The 16,974-nt window shown below is 45.5% G+C and overlaps 1 protein-coding gene across 1 annotated transcript in view; it reads left to right on the top strand.

Moving 5' to 3' along the window:
* Positions 1–16,974, top strand: part of FAM3C (FAM3 metabolism regulating signaling molecule C) — a 251,437-nt gene that overhangs the window by 213,116 nt on the left and 21,347 nt on the right. The window contains exons 8-9 of the mRNA XM_069229911.1: positions 11,018–11,102; positions 16,020–16,146. Of these exons, the coding sequence (XP_069086012.1) occupies positions 11,018–11,102; positions 16,020–16,146 (212 nt within the window). The remainder of the gene's footprint in view (positions 1–11,017; positions 11,103–16,019; positions 16,147–16,974) is intronic.

Raw genomic sequence — 16,974 nt, 5'->3', positions numbered from 1 at the left:
CTTCCCCTCCCCGACAAACTTTAACAAATCCAATAATGCAGTGATTTCATCTGGTCGTTCTCCTTGTAACTTGTTTTGAACTGCAGTTGTGGTGAGAAGCTGTCTCCACGGATTATAGTTGAGCCTTTCAGAGCCCCTTTTAGTCATCCACGCTAATACAGTTAAAACACATTGATACCCATTTTTGGCTGATTTGTTTTTCCTTGAGGTAGTGTCTTAAATAAATGTGCTGGACAGTCCGAGACAATTAGGCCCCTGCGTTTGTTTGTCTCTTTTAGACACCACTGCGCCCAGTGCCAGCCCCTCGTGAAGTGCTGGACACACTAGCTCCCACCGAACGCTCTAAGTGTTTAACTCCGAACTCATGGCCTGAGGGGAGCCCCCCGAGGGACCAGCCAACATGTAAATCGAGATGATAAAATCAACAGGCGCATTTGTTAAAGTGCAAGTCGAGCAGCAGTGTAGTGAGCACAGCTTTTGCTGAGAGTGAGCTCATAGTGTTTACAAGAGGGCCAAGACTCATTCCTTAAAACACTGCTGATGTCAGAGCCCTGGGGAGGTGAATGTCAGGGCATCTTGCTTTAGTCATAAGGGATGCGAGCGGAATGATAGTGGCAGTGACCACAGAATAACACCCGCACTTGTCACACTACAGAGCTGGCATTACTGACAATTTACAGATCATGTTACGCGTTGTACCGCCAAGCATGCATGAAACCGACTTTGACACACTTTACATAGTGGATAACAGTTGGGTGCTTTATTAATGTGGACAAGCGTGTGACTGCCCAATGCTATGAGATATTTGGGCCTGATGCCACCTCACTGTTAATAAAACTTTGTACTTATTATAGTAAGATATTCATATTGTTCATTTGATACATTACAGTTTTGTTTTTCACAGATTACAGTGAGTGACTGGTGGGCCTTCAAGAGCTGGCCTCCATTTGTCCTGCCTTCTTTTGCCCTTCGATTTTTAGGCAGTCCCACCTTTGATTTTGGAGGGGCTCACTCCAATAGAGTTTGTTTGACCATGTTTGTGTTGTTTCAGGGGGTAGCTTCCAGTTCTTTGCATTAGGCCCAACTCGCTACCTGGCGTATCCTAAGCCCTGCCATCTGAAGTGGCGGGTCTGGGCTGCGAGTGCTGTGTGCTGCTTACTCCCCTTACTTGGCCACCTTACACCCTGCCGTAAGGCATCCCCAGGTGTGTGGTTTTGCTCGCACACCCCCTTACTAGGTGTGTCTTCCAATCAATTCTTTGGTAAAACCTTGTTACCTTTGGTCCTTTTGTCCTTCTGGCATCGCAACTGAATGCCTTCACGTTGGGGTGGGAGGTGGTATTTTCTTCCTGCAGCCGTGCAGCGAGCGCGTTGTCCTGGTCTTTACTAGACCGCCGTTCAGGCAACGCGTCTTAAATCCCATTCCTTCGTCCCCTGTACCCCCCCCCCCCCCATACTTGATTTCATTGGGGGATTTGAACCACAGCAAACCCCCCCCCCCCCCCAATTGGTTGTTCCAGGTTGACCAATCCTACCTGTTGGCCTTCACGGGGGTGGGGGTGCGATGGCACCTACTTGGTGCGCACCCTCCCCAAAACTGGTTTAACCGGTCCCTTCCGAGCCAAGGCGGCCATTAAGTCGCCGGCCCTCTATGCCCCCTACGGGGGCGGCCTATGCACTAACACCCACACTTGTCACACTACAGAGCTGGCATTACTGACAATTTACAGATCATGTTAACTGTTGCATGCATGAAACAGACTTTGACACACTTTACATAGTGGATAACAGTTGGCCGCTTTATTAATGTGGACAAGCGTGTGACTTCCCAATGCTATGAGATATTTGGGCCTGAGGCCATCTCACTGTTAATAAAACGTTGTACTTATGATAGTAAGATATTCCTCCTTTTGCCCTTCGATTTTTAGGCTGTCCCACCTTTGATTTTGGAGGGGCTCACTCCAATAGAGTTTGTTTTACTATATTTGTGTTGTTTCAGGGGGTAGCTTCCAGTTCTTTGCATTAGGCCCAACTTGCTACCTGGCGTATCCTAAGCCCTGCCATCCGAAGTGGCGTGTCTGGGCTGCGAGTGCTGTGTTCTGCTTACTCCCCTTACTTGGGCACCTTACACCCTGCCGTAAGGCATCCCCAGGTGTAGGTGTGTCTTCCAATCAATTCTTTGGTAAAACCTTGTTACCTTCCGCCACGCAGTCAGAGAGGCTCACGTCTCCTGGCTGCTTCCCCTTCGCTCTCTCCTTTTTTTTTTTTTTTTACTAGTTCATTGCTGCTGCCAGGTTGGACCAGAAGATGCTCATCCCTTCTGCTGACAAATGGACGCCGTCTGGCGCGTAAAGCTCAGGTCGCCTGGGGTGGATCAACCCATGGCGGATGCTTTCCAAACCATTGAACTTACAGTACTTGGGAACTGCGATGTTCAGCTTCCTCCTGGAGTTATCTATTGCTCTGTCTGATGTTGCCTCACGCTATGTGATTCTGGAGATTATTTCTAACCATATGATGGTAGTTTTACCAAGCAGCCTGGTAAAACTCCAAAGCGTCTCCCTGATGTTGTTCAGGAGTACTTTTCTTCCTAGTGTTGCCAAATCGTTCCCGCCCAGGTGCACGATAATGGTGTCCGGTTGTCTTTGGGTACTCTTTGCTATGCTTTGTATTGTCAATTGGAGCTGTGCCCATTTCATACCCGGGACTCCCCACCATCTGATCCCAACCGCTGGTCTTCCTCTTGTGCTGGGTATCTTGTTTTGTTTCCACCATGTTTGTGGCCTGGATATGAATGAGTGTCCTATAATCCATACAAGCTTTGTGGGTGCACCTGCCACTGTAATGACAAGATACCATCATAGAAGATGTGGGCGAATGTATCCTTTATAAGCTTTGGAACGCCATCTGCCAACCGCTTTGACTGCGTCTGCATCTAACCCCAAACTGGCGGCTGTGGTGGCTGCCCCAATGCGAAAAGAATGAGCACTAAAATCTGATGGGAGCAAGCCTCCCTTCCCTATTGCTTTCCGCATGACTGCAGTAAATTGGAATCTGCTCAGGTGGTCCCCATTGGCATGTTTGAAGAGGGGGCCTGAACCTGCGGGGCGTACCTCTACATAATCTCTTATGCTGCACACTGGGCAATACTTCGCCTGCTCTATGCATTTTAGCACAATGTCGGTGCCCTTGCCCAGCTGGTCCGTCTTGGATCGTCTTAGTGTGAGGCGCACCCCGTCAGCATGTAGACGGCAGTCCTCCATTTGCAGACAACTGCTGTCCCCTGCGTTTCTGGCTGCTGCAACTATCTCACTCACTCTGAATGCCCCAAAGAAGGCTGTGACGAACGCTGCTCGAAAAACTAATAGCTCGTGCCGGTTGACCGCGATAGTTTGAAGCGAATCTATTAACCAGGTTAGTTTGTTAAAATCTATGGGGTGTCTTGTGTCTTTTTTGGGGCCTTCGATGCGTTTCCAGCCTTTCATTGCCGTCTTGATGTAGTGAGAGGCAGTAGGGTCCATGCCCATTTGTAGCTTTGAATAGTGTGCCACTGCCGCTAGGTGTGCTTGGGCCCAGGATTTTGATTTTCCCTGCTTGAAAGCCCACAAGATGAAGTGTTCTGCTGCTGCTCTGGTCACGGCTGGGTCGTTTAGTGACTCCACACCCCCAATGTCCATGAGTACTTTGGCATATTTAGTATATCTATGTTGTGTCTCATTTGTAAATGCATTCTGTACTAGTATGGACAGGTCTGCTCCGCCAGGTCCCATAGCTCTGGTGGGAAAGGTGTCATCTTGTTGCTTGCTTCCGGTGCGAGACTCTTGAATCTGCCCATCTGGGAACGAGAAAGGGGTCCGTCCGTGAGTTCTTTGTGCCCTGGACATGCCTGGCCCTGATGTCCAGATTGCTTTTAAGCTGGATGAGTACCAGGCGCCTTAGCAGCCTCAATGAGGCTGACCCTCTGTTAATGGCCATGACCACCCCTAGGTTGTCAGACCACAGAGTTATTTTTAAGTTTTGTAACTGTGCTGTCCAGATCGTCAGGGCCACAACAGTGGGGAATAGTTCCAAAAATGTGATATTTTTGGTGATCCCTGACTCATGCCACTTTGACGTCCATTTGCCTGCGCACCATTCCCGGCCTAAAATGGCTCCAAAACCGCAGCCCCCCGCGTAGAGCGAGATCTCCCTGGCAGACATCCAGCCGTCTCTCCAAATGAGTCGGCCATTGAAATCTTTTAGAAAGGAGTACCACATGGCGAGGTCTCTTTTGATGGTTTTTTCGCAACCCTGCTGTCAGCCTGCTTAACCGCCTGGCAAAGACCCTGCCTGCTGGGATCACCCTAGTTGCAAAATTAAGTTTGCCCACCATGCTCTGTAATTCCCCGAGAGTTGCCTTCTGCTTACTTAACAGGTACTCGATGTCTGCCCTCAGGTCCGCCACTTTTCCGGCTGGTAATCTGGAGGTACCGGCAACTGAGTCTAGCTCTATGCCTAGGAATGTTAATGAAGTGGTGGGACCTACTGTTTTTTTGTTTGCTAGGGGGACACCCAATTCTTCTGTCAATGACTGGAAAGCTTTTAATAGGCTGGCGCATGGCCCATCATCAGCCCCCCCCTATGAATAGGAAATCGTCCAAGTAGTGCATCTTCCCCCCCCCCGCGGGATGCTTCTTGTGTAGTGCCCATTCCAAAAATGTGCTGAATTGCTCAAAGTATGCACATGCTATAGCGCACCCCATTGGCATGGCCTTGTCCATGAAAACCTGCCCGTTGTGTTGGAATCCCAACAAGTGATAACTATCCGGGTGGACTGGCAGCAGGCGGAACGCTGACTCAATGTCTGCCTTTGCTAGCAGCGCCCTTCTGCCTGCGGTTTTGATCATGTCTATGGCATCGTCCAGTGTGGCATAACCCATTGTACATGCCTCCTCTGGTATGCTATCGTTTACTGATGTGCCCTCAGGGAACAATAGATGGTGTATTAGTCTGAATTGGCCAGGTTCCTTCTTGGGTACCACCCCCAGTGGGGAGATGATTAGGTCCAAAGGCAGGGGTGCTGTGAGGGGGCCCTCAATGCGACCTAGTTTCAATTCCTTATCGATTTTTTTTTTTTTTTTTTTTGCTGGACTACCTCTGGTTGTTCTATGGCTGATTTTAAATTCTTGTGGGTCCCTCCAGTTACCCGCCCCTTTACTGGGATGATGAAGCCTTCCTCAAACCCTTTCACTAGCGCGATTGCATCTTGTTTGTTCTGGTATTCGTTAGCTAATTTTCTCAACATTTTTGTATTGATTGGGGACTTGGCCAGTTTTACATTCAATTGGTTGGTCATTGGGTACGTTGAGGGGGCGGGTCTACTGTTTTTTCTTCTTGTCTTTTCTCTCTGACTTGTGCTTGTGTTTTCTAAATGCTGATGCTGGGTCATGGCCCCCACACGAGGAGCAAGAGTGTCTAAATTTACAATTCTGCCCCCAGGTGCACTCGTCCGTCTCGAACTTCCAGCATATGGCCTGTGGTCCCTTGTCCCCCTGTGCTTTGCCGCTATGCCAGGGCTTGTGTCTATATGGTGTTTTGTATTTGTCCTGCCCCCCTTTGTGATGTGTGCTCCGAAAGGACTGGTCCCCTTTACCTGCCCATGAGCTAACTTCTTTTGCTACCATCATTTTGTGGATGTAACTGGAGACATCCTCTTGGTTCCACTCCATCTCTGGGTGCCCCTGCATTTTTCATCTGAAGCTCTTGTCATACTCTAGCCATGCATCCCCTGGGAATTGGCGATGTGCTTCATGTAGTTTGGACTCGTATAGCCAGAGGTCGGCGGCGCAGTGTGGAAATTTCTCCACTATGACACAGGCCATAATTCTAAAAGCATCTAACCAGTTTTCAAAGTTACTCTCTTTTCTTGCTCTCTTCCTCTCCCTTCTGTCATCATCTATTTTTATCACATACAGTAAGGTCTAAACCTTCTAATTGGATTTCTAACAGTGTGAAGATACCTATAAATTATTTTCTCCAAATTCTCTCTTTTACTGTCAGGGGGATGGCTGTCGCTAGGCCGGCGGCTCTAGCTGTCATGGAGGGGGGACCCAGGGATGGCCGTGTGTAAGACTCGGCGGATTACCTCTGTTTGTCATTGTATCTACCACCTTAGTGGTTGCACTCCAGGCTGGTGAGGGGTCCCCTGGGGAATGGAGATCTCCATTAACTGTCACTGTGCTTGCTTGCTTGTTTGTTTGTGGGTGTACTTCCCTCTGTAACTAGCCCAGCCCCCTCGCCCCTCATCAGCAGCGGCGCAAGTGATTTAATGCATTATTTAATTAACACGCTTATATGCGCACCCTCTGCTGGCGCTCGTGGTCTGCTGGCCTCTGGTGTTGCTGCTGCGTCCTCCTCTGTGTCCTGTGCCACGACTTTTGCTCTCTTGGCAAGTTTCCTTGTGGACTTTCCTTCGGACCTCTGCCGCTTAGTTGCCTTCTGTTGTGGGGGCGTAGTATGCTCTGATGCTCCTGCGTTGTCAGTCAAGTTCAGGGGGGCTGCTGGTACCACCTCGCGACCTTGTGAGTCACCCCCTTTGTCCTCCATCTTTGCCCGCAGCCAGTCCTTGACGCGTTTCAGTGCCTCCGCCATCATGTGCTCGATCATTCTTTCAAGGTCGTCTTGTTGCTCGACCACTTGATCTTCCTCCATGATCTGTGAAGCCCCTGGTGAGTAGTTAGAGCTTGAATAAGTAAAAGTCTGCCCGCTGTATGGCCAAGATGTACAGAAGTGGGTCTAATCAGTTTTAGATGCAGCTCAGGGGTGAGTCTAGACCGCTTCAGATGCAGCTCAGGCTTCTGTATTGGTGTTGCAGGCCCTTGTGCCTGTTGTGGGGAAACCACGGGGGCAACTCTGAAGCGTTTGAGCTTGCTCCCTTTGTCTGTGGTCGTGGCTCTGGGCCACCGGTCTCTGTGCTGTACCCTCCTTTCCTAATGGGAAATGGGAAATGCAGCCGTGCAGCGAGTGCGTTGTCCTGGTCTTGACTAGACAGTCGTTCAGGCAACGCGCCTTAAATCCCATTCCTTCATCCCCTGTACACCCCCATACTTGATCTCATTGGGGGGTTTGAACCACTGCAAACCCCCCCAATTGGTTGTTCCAGGTTGACCAATCCTACTTGTTGGCCTTCACGGGGGTGGGGGTGCGATGACACCTACTTGGTGCGCGCCCTCCCCAAAACTGGTTTAACCAGTCCCTTCCGGGCCAAGGCGGCCGTTAAGGCGCCGGCCCTCTATGCCCCCTATGGGGGCGGCCTATGCACGAACGTTTGCGTTCTAAAATTCGTTTGGAGCGACCGAAAAATGCTAGATGTGTTAACCACATGCATCTGGCTGCTCTTTGCCGCTCATGTTTTCATTATCTTTCAATGGCTTTTTTATTCTGTTCAGTTCTGCACTCCGAAGTGATTTAGGTGGATTCTTGTGCAGAGAAAAGCTCTGAACAAATAAATTATAATACGTAAATGTCTGCACAAAGGAAGGTGCGGTCATTGAATGTATTGTATTAATTAACCTTTTTCTACGTTTAACAGGCAGGACGTGAAAGGTTAACAGTCCTCTTATATTTTTTTTTTTTAACAAAAAATCGTGTGCTTCATGACAAAAAAACAATTTACATCTTCTCACAAATAACTCCCTCAAAATGTTGTTGTTCCGCTTTTCCCGCTTATTGCAAGTACAGATCAGGTCACACAGACTCTAATCTTATTTGCTCTTTAACGCAGGGCTTGGTTGTTGATGTATGATTTTCACCCAGAGCCCAAAACTACATCAAACAGTATACACCTGCTACATACCCCCACCCCAAATGTACTTTGTATTTTTTCCTCAGGATTGACTAGTCTCATTTAAAGTGGCCAACAGTCCAAATATTTTGATCTTTTTAACCCTTTCATAACCATCCAATCAACTTTTTAAACTTGAATTTCTCAAAAACTGCTGAAAGGATTTACACCAAATGATGAGAGCACGCTTTCTCAGAAAAGTTCTAAGTGTCTGCCAAATTTGATGTAATTCTGTTCAGGGTTCTTTTTTTGTATCACCTCCCAAAATGTTCTACAACAATTAACATAGGGGTTCCCAAAACCCTCGGTAATTTCCTTTCTCAGCTTGGCTTGACTGATCAACTCAAAATGTACCATGAAGGAGCTGAGGCGAATAAAATTTATTTTTGGAAAGTTTGGGGAAGATTTTTCAAACTGTGTCAAAGGTGTTAGCAAAATAATAAACCTCATTGCCTTAGGCATTTCATTATAAGGGAAGGGATGCCAGTGCACCCCTCCCTAAACCTTCTGGAGGCCGTTTGATTATTAAGGAGAGGGTGGCATGTGGCTCCCCTCCACAGTCTTGCAGGAGGCCCCTAAAAGGCCATCCCTCGGGCCGTTTTATTCATATTTGAGGAGGAAGACATTACAAGTTCCAGTATCCGTTCATAGTAACATACGTAAGTTGAGTGTCGAAGAATTATGCTTTTCCCATTCACAAAAAAGGCAAAATAACTGTTCCTTTAAAAATGAAAATAAAAAATGGCAACATTTGGAAAAATAACGGTCCCATTAAAATATAACAAAAGAAAGGGGAAATACTGAAAGCATTTGGTTAACCGCTGACAGGATCACTGTACTGCACATGTGCCAAAGAACATGTTCTCTCACATGCACCAGATAACACTGTACTCGCATCATAGATAAATTAGCGTGGCACAGCATAAAGACCATACTGACTGCTGTCATTGCCCACCAGGAAGAAAGGTTGGTGACTCTTTCAGAAGCCTGGCAGTGGTCAAAATAACAATACATGACATGATTATCCCTGGAGGAGAAGCATGGAGCACACAACAGAAGTTCGGTCAATTGCTTATGGCCACGCACACATATGCTTTCATAGGGTTTTGAAGTGGCAGAGATTTTAGGTGTAGGGATTTCACAGGGTTATGGTGCATTGTACTTGCCCTGCTGCTGCCACTCCTGTCATTTGATCCTCTGTTGCTGTTTTTTATATATTTTTCCAGTGATGACAGTTGGAACATGCAGTGCCACAGCAATCCGGTCTGTGGGGAAATTGCCAGTATTATTTCTAATGTATTTTTTGGGCAGTGAGCAAAGACAATGTACCTGCATTGCAGCTCATGTGTTAACTATTTGGGAGTGCAGAGGGGAATCTCAGTGCAGTCAAGGGTTATTGGGTTTCAAGGTTTTTTAACTATGGGTTTCAGGGGCCGTTTTGCTATGCTCTCATACTGCGCACCAAGTGCACATGGCCCTCAAGGTAGCAAGGGAGAGCACTCCGGTGGTTACTCAGGGAGGTGGTTTGGATTAGAAATGCATATCCATGCAGTGCACACAATTGCACTTAATATATCAATGTCCTTTCGGTGTTTTTTCTTGTTAAAGGGGTGCTTTACTTCACCCCCAACTAAATGCTTACATAAAATTCCATATGTAGACAATAAAAAAACAAGCATTTGCAATGCAACAGGTCTCGCATTACGTCGAGTTAGAGCTATTAGTGTTGTAAACTCCTAACCGGACTTTTCTTGCCAAAAAGTAGTCCAGAAACTATACAGAAAACATGGAGCCTCGTATGTTTCCAGTAGTTTACCGGTGCTCTCAAGGAGGGCTAAACTCCGGAAAAGGCATGAGGTATGCATGCCTTTCACGAATGAAAACATGCGGATTTTAAAAGATAAGCCCTCAAACCAGTGAAAGTGACTAACGTAACATGGGCGTGGTTAAAAATTCCCCTAAAGAGAGATTAGAAGAGGGACGGAGCGCTTTGTGCTCGCCCCTAATGATCTCCCGAGCCCCTCCTCATCTAACTATCTGTATAAGGGCTGTCTGTCTATAGTAGAAGTGGAGAAAGATGTTATAAACAACATGGAAAAAAAGAGGCCACTTAAATTGCATGTCCAGATTATTTAATCTGCTTTTATAGACTTTTGCTTGTTACAGAAGTTTAGAAAACGTGTGCTGAACAAGCTCCCCATTTTACTACCATGTAGAAGTTTTTAGACAGTTCAATCATGAGAAGGGTCTGTTTGCCTGAGGCACCATTAAAATAATTTAATGAGTGCACCTAAACAACTGCCTACTGATGTAGAGGCTTCTTAACACATTTATTTGAAGAATCGACTTTTGTATGCAAGATTTGTACCATTGGTGTGATGTGCAGCTGCAGTTTCCCCAGCAGTTATGCCCAGACGGTCCAGCTACCAACTTTGAAACATCTGTGAAGCGTACCTACATCTCTGTTTCTGGATCATGTAAGCTGTAGAACAGTAACTACTTGTTGTTGGAGCTTCTGCAGAATTGCTTCTTTAATAACTTTTTTCGTCATGGGGACAAAATTTCCCAGTGCACTTGCTCAGTGATGCAAACTAACAGCAAATAAAATGCTGCCAAGTCTGACATTGTTCCCATCATGATCTTCTTACCTGAGTGTTTAACACACAATTCAGCCTGCCTGCCACAGCTACTCCTGCAACTCAGGCGCTCACTAAGTTTAGTTATCCATCTCTTTTTTCTCATTCCCACTATGCTTCTTCATTGTTCAGGACCTTTGAATTGCGCAACAGTTTCCAGTGGAATGTGCTCCCTAGTAACTCAGAGCAGCCTCTTTCCTCCTTAGTTTAGGCACACCCGTGGCCAAGATCCCACCTTTCCCACCAACACAAGGCTACCTGCTTCACACCAGTGAAATCCCGTCTGTGCACATGTACCATTGTAAATGTGCAGTTATTCTTTGCTTGTTTTTCCTAGAAGCCCCCCTCAGTCTTTGTCCTAAATCATTAACTTCCTCCATGAAACTATCCCTTCAAAATCTTCTGTAGGTTTTGTTGCTGCATTGAAGTTTTCTGTTAAAAGTACTTGCAGCTCAATGGTCTCTTCCTTATTTTGTCCTAAATATGTGTACTCTTTTTGACAGTTTTGTCTTCTGTGTATTTAAGCATGGTTATTTGATATATGTACTTTCTCCATTCAGATGTAGCGCCCTTCATTGAATATTTGAAGACCATAAAAGAAGGAACTGCTGTCTTAATGGCAACTTATGATGATGGTGCCACAAAGTGAGTACATTTTGTTTCACCGATACACCTTATACAGTCACTCGATAAATGATTACCTGATGATATAAATGATTTGTTTCATAAAGGATTGTTAGTTTGATGAATCTACATTTTGCCCACTGTTCATTTATAATCTTCGTGTATCCGCAGGCACCAAAAACTCTTGAATACATTCAAGCTGTACACTGCCCTCCGCGTGTCCCAATCTCCATTGCACGCCCCCAATATCCATTTTTTGTTTTTAATGTTCAATACAAACTTTGGACACTTGTGTTCTACTTTCTCATGGCATTTTCCCCCTGTGGTCTGATAAACAAGAACCTAACTTTGTATGTAAAGCGGCATCATCGAAGAAGGGACAGGGTTCCATTTGTGTCTTCCCTGCATGCTTCTGATACTAAATGTCTTCATTTAAGGATCCCATGTTAAGCTAAGGTTGAAATTTCAAGTATATCTGTACCTGTATATCTGTACCTCTAACAATCTACCCTTCCTCGAAACTGAGGGTAATTAGGTTTCTTGAAAGTCAGGGTTTACTGCTCCTTTGGATGAAGATTCCTGCAAGAAGTTTTATTTCTGGAGTTTGAGACTTTTGTGCGTTACAGTAAGTGCTTCCTGGTTAATAATCTACTGTGGAATTCCCTCATAAATTAGAAGAAAACTCTCTTCCAATACTTGGGGTGAGATGTTTTGGCAGTTGTGGCCTGCCAGAGGACAGGTGAAGTAACATACTGATGTGTGTGCCCCACCTGGATCCATGAATCGACAGTCGGACTAATGGGTCCCATCTTGATACAAGTGCTTGGACAGACTGAAGGGCGGGCCTCTTGTGAGAGCTGGTGCTTTGACTACTGGTGGATGGGTCTCTTTGGAGTAAAGGTTCTTGGACAGCCTTATTGCCTGATGCTTGGACAGGTTTCTGATTGAGGTCTGCCTAAGCGTATGTGGTAGGATAGACTGGTAGGCCCCACCTAAAGTAAGTATGAATGCTTGGAAAAAACACATGATTACAGGTTCTTTGACTGATAGTTGGCACACCCCCATGATACACATATTTTGACAGACTGACTAGTGTGGCCCAACAGAGTACAGGTGTCAAGGCAGCATAATTTTTATTAACATTGTCTTTATTGATTTTATAGCAACAGAAACAATACAAAAACTTAGAAAGGAGAAAAATAAGGAAAAAAGGGTGGGTGGGGGTTAGCATAAATGACAAGGATTACATTCAAGCCTCACCCAAATTAACATGTCTAGTAGGAGGAGGTAAGCCATGCAGTCTCGAGTGTGGAAGCTGAGACATTGAAGTAGACACAGTAAGGGTGGCAAAAAGATCTTAAGTGCATTTTAGCAGACAGGGACGTTAACTAGTCAACGGAGTGAGGCGGAAGGGAGGTTGCAGAGGTTATTCGCGCATTTTGGGTGGGAGGGTTTGCGAGGCGGTTACATTCCGGGAGCATAGTGTTCTATTCTGGTGATATGGTTTGTCGATGGATCCATCGGGCCTCCTCTTTCTGCTGCCCCCCATTTTCGCATTGCCCCAAGCCAGGCCTCCAACGGAGGAGCCACGGGAGTCTTCCAGTGTAATGTTAGTGTTCGCTTTGCTAGTATGATGGCCAAGTTAGCAGAATGAGTGCGGACCATCTGGTTCTTCCAGCATTTAAAGACCCAGAGGGCGCAAGCTTCCCAGTATTTGAGGTTAGCAAGTACTGTGACCTTGCGCAGTGTGCCATGGACTGCCCGCCAATAGGTGGAGAGTGCTGGGCATGCCCACAACATGTGGTGGAGACCAGCGTCTGTCGTGCGGCAGCAGGGACAGGCCAGGTTTGCCTTGGGGAAATGTTTGAGTTGCGATGGGTTGCTGTATGGAGTATGTGGAGTGATGTTTTGGAAGCATGCGATCCTGGAAACAGTGTGTGGGACTTCCAGCTCCCTGGCCCATTCCTTTGTTGTGGAAGGCCCTCTCCACTTCGTCCTCCCAAGTATGGCAGAGAGAAGAGAGTGATATGTTAGTGTGGCTACAAAGGCTCTTCTAGAGCCAAGTGATGAGGCAGGGCTCATTCCACATGGTTAACAGTGTGTGTAATACTGCATGTGTGGGTGGTTCTACCCCACGGGTGCCCCGTAGACGAAAAAGTGTGTAGTGGAGATGGTGACGTGAGGAATTGGCCTGAAGGAAGATTATAATCAGTTTGGGGCTGCGGGAAGGGTAGGGGGTGGCCGTTTGCAAACAAGTCCCCGACTGTTGAAATCAAGCTGTTGTGCCACAGCTGTAAGTCGCTTGTAGTGTAGGTGCCTGGGTAGCTCGGGAGACCCAGCAAAGGGAAGGTGGGAGTATATGCGGGGAAACGTTGCATGAGAGGAGAGCTGGTGGATTAATCTACGGGCTACGTGTAATTGCAAGGAGCAAGGTTTGGTTATAGGAGACCCCGGGAGAAGGAGGCTTCTAATGGCTGGGGGGGGGGGGGGGGGTCCATCAATTGCACCATCCACGAAGACACACCCACCAGCTACATGAACACCTCACATTCAAGATTGGCACCATAGCCATTATATATATATATATATATATATATATATATATATATATATATATATATATATATATATATATATATATATATATATATATATATATATATATATATATATATATATATATATAGTGCAATTGATGGTATCGCTGAATATGATGGCGACTCCACTTCTGGGCTTGTGCTTACGGTTTTGCTTTGTGGGGGATCGCTGTACTGATGTCCGGTGCAGAGGTTTGGTGTAGCCATATTTCCCTGATTAAGAACGGTTCCGGAGCATTTATTCTAGGGGGCTAGCTTTGTGCCTTGGCTCAGCTGTCCTTAAATTGTTTAAGCTCTGAGTAAGCCTTCACCACATACAGTCTACAGCAGTGTAAGGTCGTGTCCATAATGCAGCATCTGGACATCCACCGAAAAACGTAATGACAGCATCCAGTCATGCCTTCTAAGCACTACACTGGGGCCAATAACTGCCTGCACTGTCTGTGTTGTACAAACTAGCATGGAAGTCATGCCTAGCAATGTCCTGCCCATCATGTATCATTTGAGCCAGCGAGGCCCTGAGGTCTTCTGAGACGACCAGCAAGATTGTGCTGGAAATATCCCTTAAAACATGGGTGTACCTGTCAAGAAGGCATGCCACCTTAAAGGATCTGAAAGCTAAACTGGCCAGATAGAGAAAGCACTTTTCCAAAGGCACCAGAACATTTTTATTTGCTACCTGAAGTATTGGTTGGAAAGACTTTTGGGGGTGACTTTATTCATTGATGTGTATGCCACTAGTCTTTTAGGTGTAGGGTGCCTTGACAAAGTAATCACTAACACATTATTAGCACTTAGCTGTGCAAGGATAAACTGCAGGGAGCCGACTCGGGTATTGGTATTCAAGCAAGTAGCTGTGCACTGCTGCCTTAGCCAATAATAAGCTGAGCCCAGATCGTGGAGAAGTGACTAGCTTCTATAGAGATGTCCTAGGCCCAGCTTACATTACCAAGGAAATCATTGCACAGTTCCACGGCAGGATAAACAGTTTTTAATTCTATTTATAACAATGACTTAATTGTGGCCATGCATTTAAAAAGTATTGAGCTAAAAATTGAGTTATCAATCGGCATCTGACAGCAGCTAAGTTACATATCCGTCTTGGATCAACAAAAGCAGATGTAGTGAAGCGTAGAGGGCGATCCTATTAAGTTCAATGGTGATTACCCCTTTTTTGGACAGTGATATACCTTTAAATGCAGGTGACTCCATTGGTCAGTAGAAGTTTGGAGGTCCCCTCCTGAAAGTCTCCACATCATGGGGGAGCAGTTATCCCTAGGGCTTTTCAAAAAGCCCTTTGTGGTAAGCTGGTCCTAATTTGATCAGACAACATGGCCTAAATGTCCTACATACAAAAAAGGAGGCACACACTCTACACAACTGTCAACATTTTCCCATGCAATTTGGCAGTTGTCATTAAGGCATCATAGACACCAGTGCCTTATTTTGGCTGTCCTAAATCGAAGTTTAGTCTTGGTGGATTGTGAAATGCATTCAGCTTTTTTATGCCAAAGTCAAATGCAGATTACATGAAATACTATAGGCATATATCACTTGTAAGAAATGTGCCACTGTGTTGTGTCAAAGTACTATTGCACTAGCTGACATTTGTAAAGCCTAGACTTCCATTCACAGATTTACCAAATACTACTGAATGCACATCCATGCCTGGCATGAAGCCTTAGCAAACTGTACTTAAAACATTGTTCCAAACGCCTTTTTGTTTGCTATTCACTCTGTGCACAGCTAGTGATCTATTGCTACATATTCCTCAAATGGAAAATGCTACTTACCTGTAGCAATTGGTTTGCAGCCTGTAGTGTTGCAGATTAACACATACCCTACCTCCTCCCTATAGTCAAGGAAATATGTGGGAAGGTTATACATACTTTATGTATACTCACACCCTTGCACAATTACCAGTACACAAAAAGAAGAATTCTTAATTTTCTATATATTCACCCTTTAAGGAGAAAGGAAAGAGGAGCACAATCTTACGTTGAGTCTGTGTTCTGGTTCATTGTGGCTTTCAGTGGCTGGACTATGAATCACCTTGAAACCGAAACTCCTTCTAGGAAGAAAGACAACTTGTAATAAGCTGGGCCCAACACTAGAAGGCAGTAGTGTGCCTAGCATGTTAATCTACAACAGTAAAGAAAGGGGTACATTGGTACAATGAAATAATGTTATTCTTTCATTCATTTTCTCTGGTAGATGAATTCTTGTTAGAAGATGCAAATAGGAAGATGCTGTATTTTTGTCATATGGTTTTAGATGTGATAAACTGATATGCAAACAAGTTAGTCGTTTATTTTCATCCATCATGTTTATCTCATTAAAGGTTGAATGATGAGGCGAGAGGTATTATTTCGGAATTGGGAAGTTCAGCGATAAACTCACTTGGTTTCAGAGACAATTGGATCTTTGTTGGCGGAAAAGGAATTAAAACTAAAAGCCCGTTTGAACAGGTAGGTGTGTTGTTTTCATTGCAATCACTGTCGTGTTCCCCAGTGATGCAACTTGTTCACTAGGATGAGTGTGTTCTTATGACGTTGCATACAGTGTTGACTATGCTTTTCTTTGTTGACACAGGCATTTTACAGATTAATGAACGCTCCCTCCATTGTGTTTATTATTGGATCCACTCTTAAGAAATTCCATAAAGGATGTTACACCACTTTGTTAAAAGCTGTTAACCCTAAAAGGTGTACCACATGTGTACATGCCCCCTTCTCAGACTGCAGGCATGTCTTAATGTGCGGCATCACCACACAGCAGGTTCTCACTTTGGCATCCAGAAAACTAGTTTAAAATCAACTTGCAGTTATGGAATTTGCATAGTGCAGAAAGATGTTCTAACCTAATAGGTTTGTTTTCTTTCTCAAGTATACCTCTTCCTGTAGATTCCTTGCCTTATGAGTAATCTCTTCAAGCTTCAGGCTGGTCTGGAAAATTATTTTTCGCAGCAATGACCCTCCAGCATTTCCAGTGTCAACTCCCCTTTTAGAGGTGACTTCACCCGAGTAGTCAGTTCTGTATTTTCAGACCTCATTGATGGGGTCTGTAGTGTAGTGTGCTCTTCTTGACTCATGGACAAAATCGTCTGCTTTCAACAATGGCTAGGTCAAACTTCTCCTCAAAGGGCCTTAGGAATCAAGTGTTGCTGACACTGCACTAGAAGATCACCCTTTCTGGCCCTCAAAATGACTTTGTGGAATACAATTTTGTGGCCTGTGAGTTTTGCAACTCTATACACCCAAAAGCCATCAGGGAGCAGAAGGCCAAGTATTTTTTGG

The sequence above is a fragment of the Pleurodeles waltl genome, chromosome 4_1 (genome assembly GCF_031143425.1).
Source record: "Pleurodeles waltl isolate 20211129_DDA chromosome 4_1, aPleWal1.hap1.20221129, whole genome shotgun sequence".
NCBI classification, from domain to species: Eukaryota; Metazoa; Chordata; class Amphibia; order Caudata; family Salamandridae; genus Pleurodeles; species Pleurodeles waltl.
Note: the sequence above shows the minus strand (reverse complement) of the source record. Positions and strands in the feature narration are given on the sequence as shown.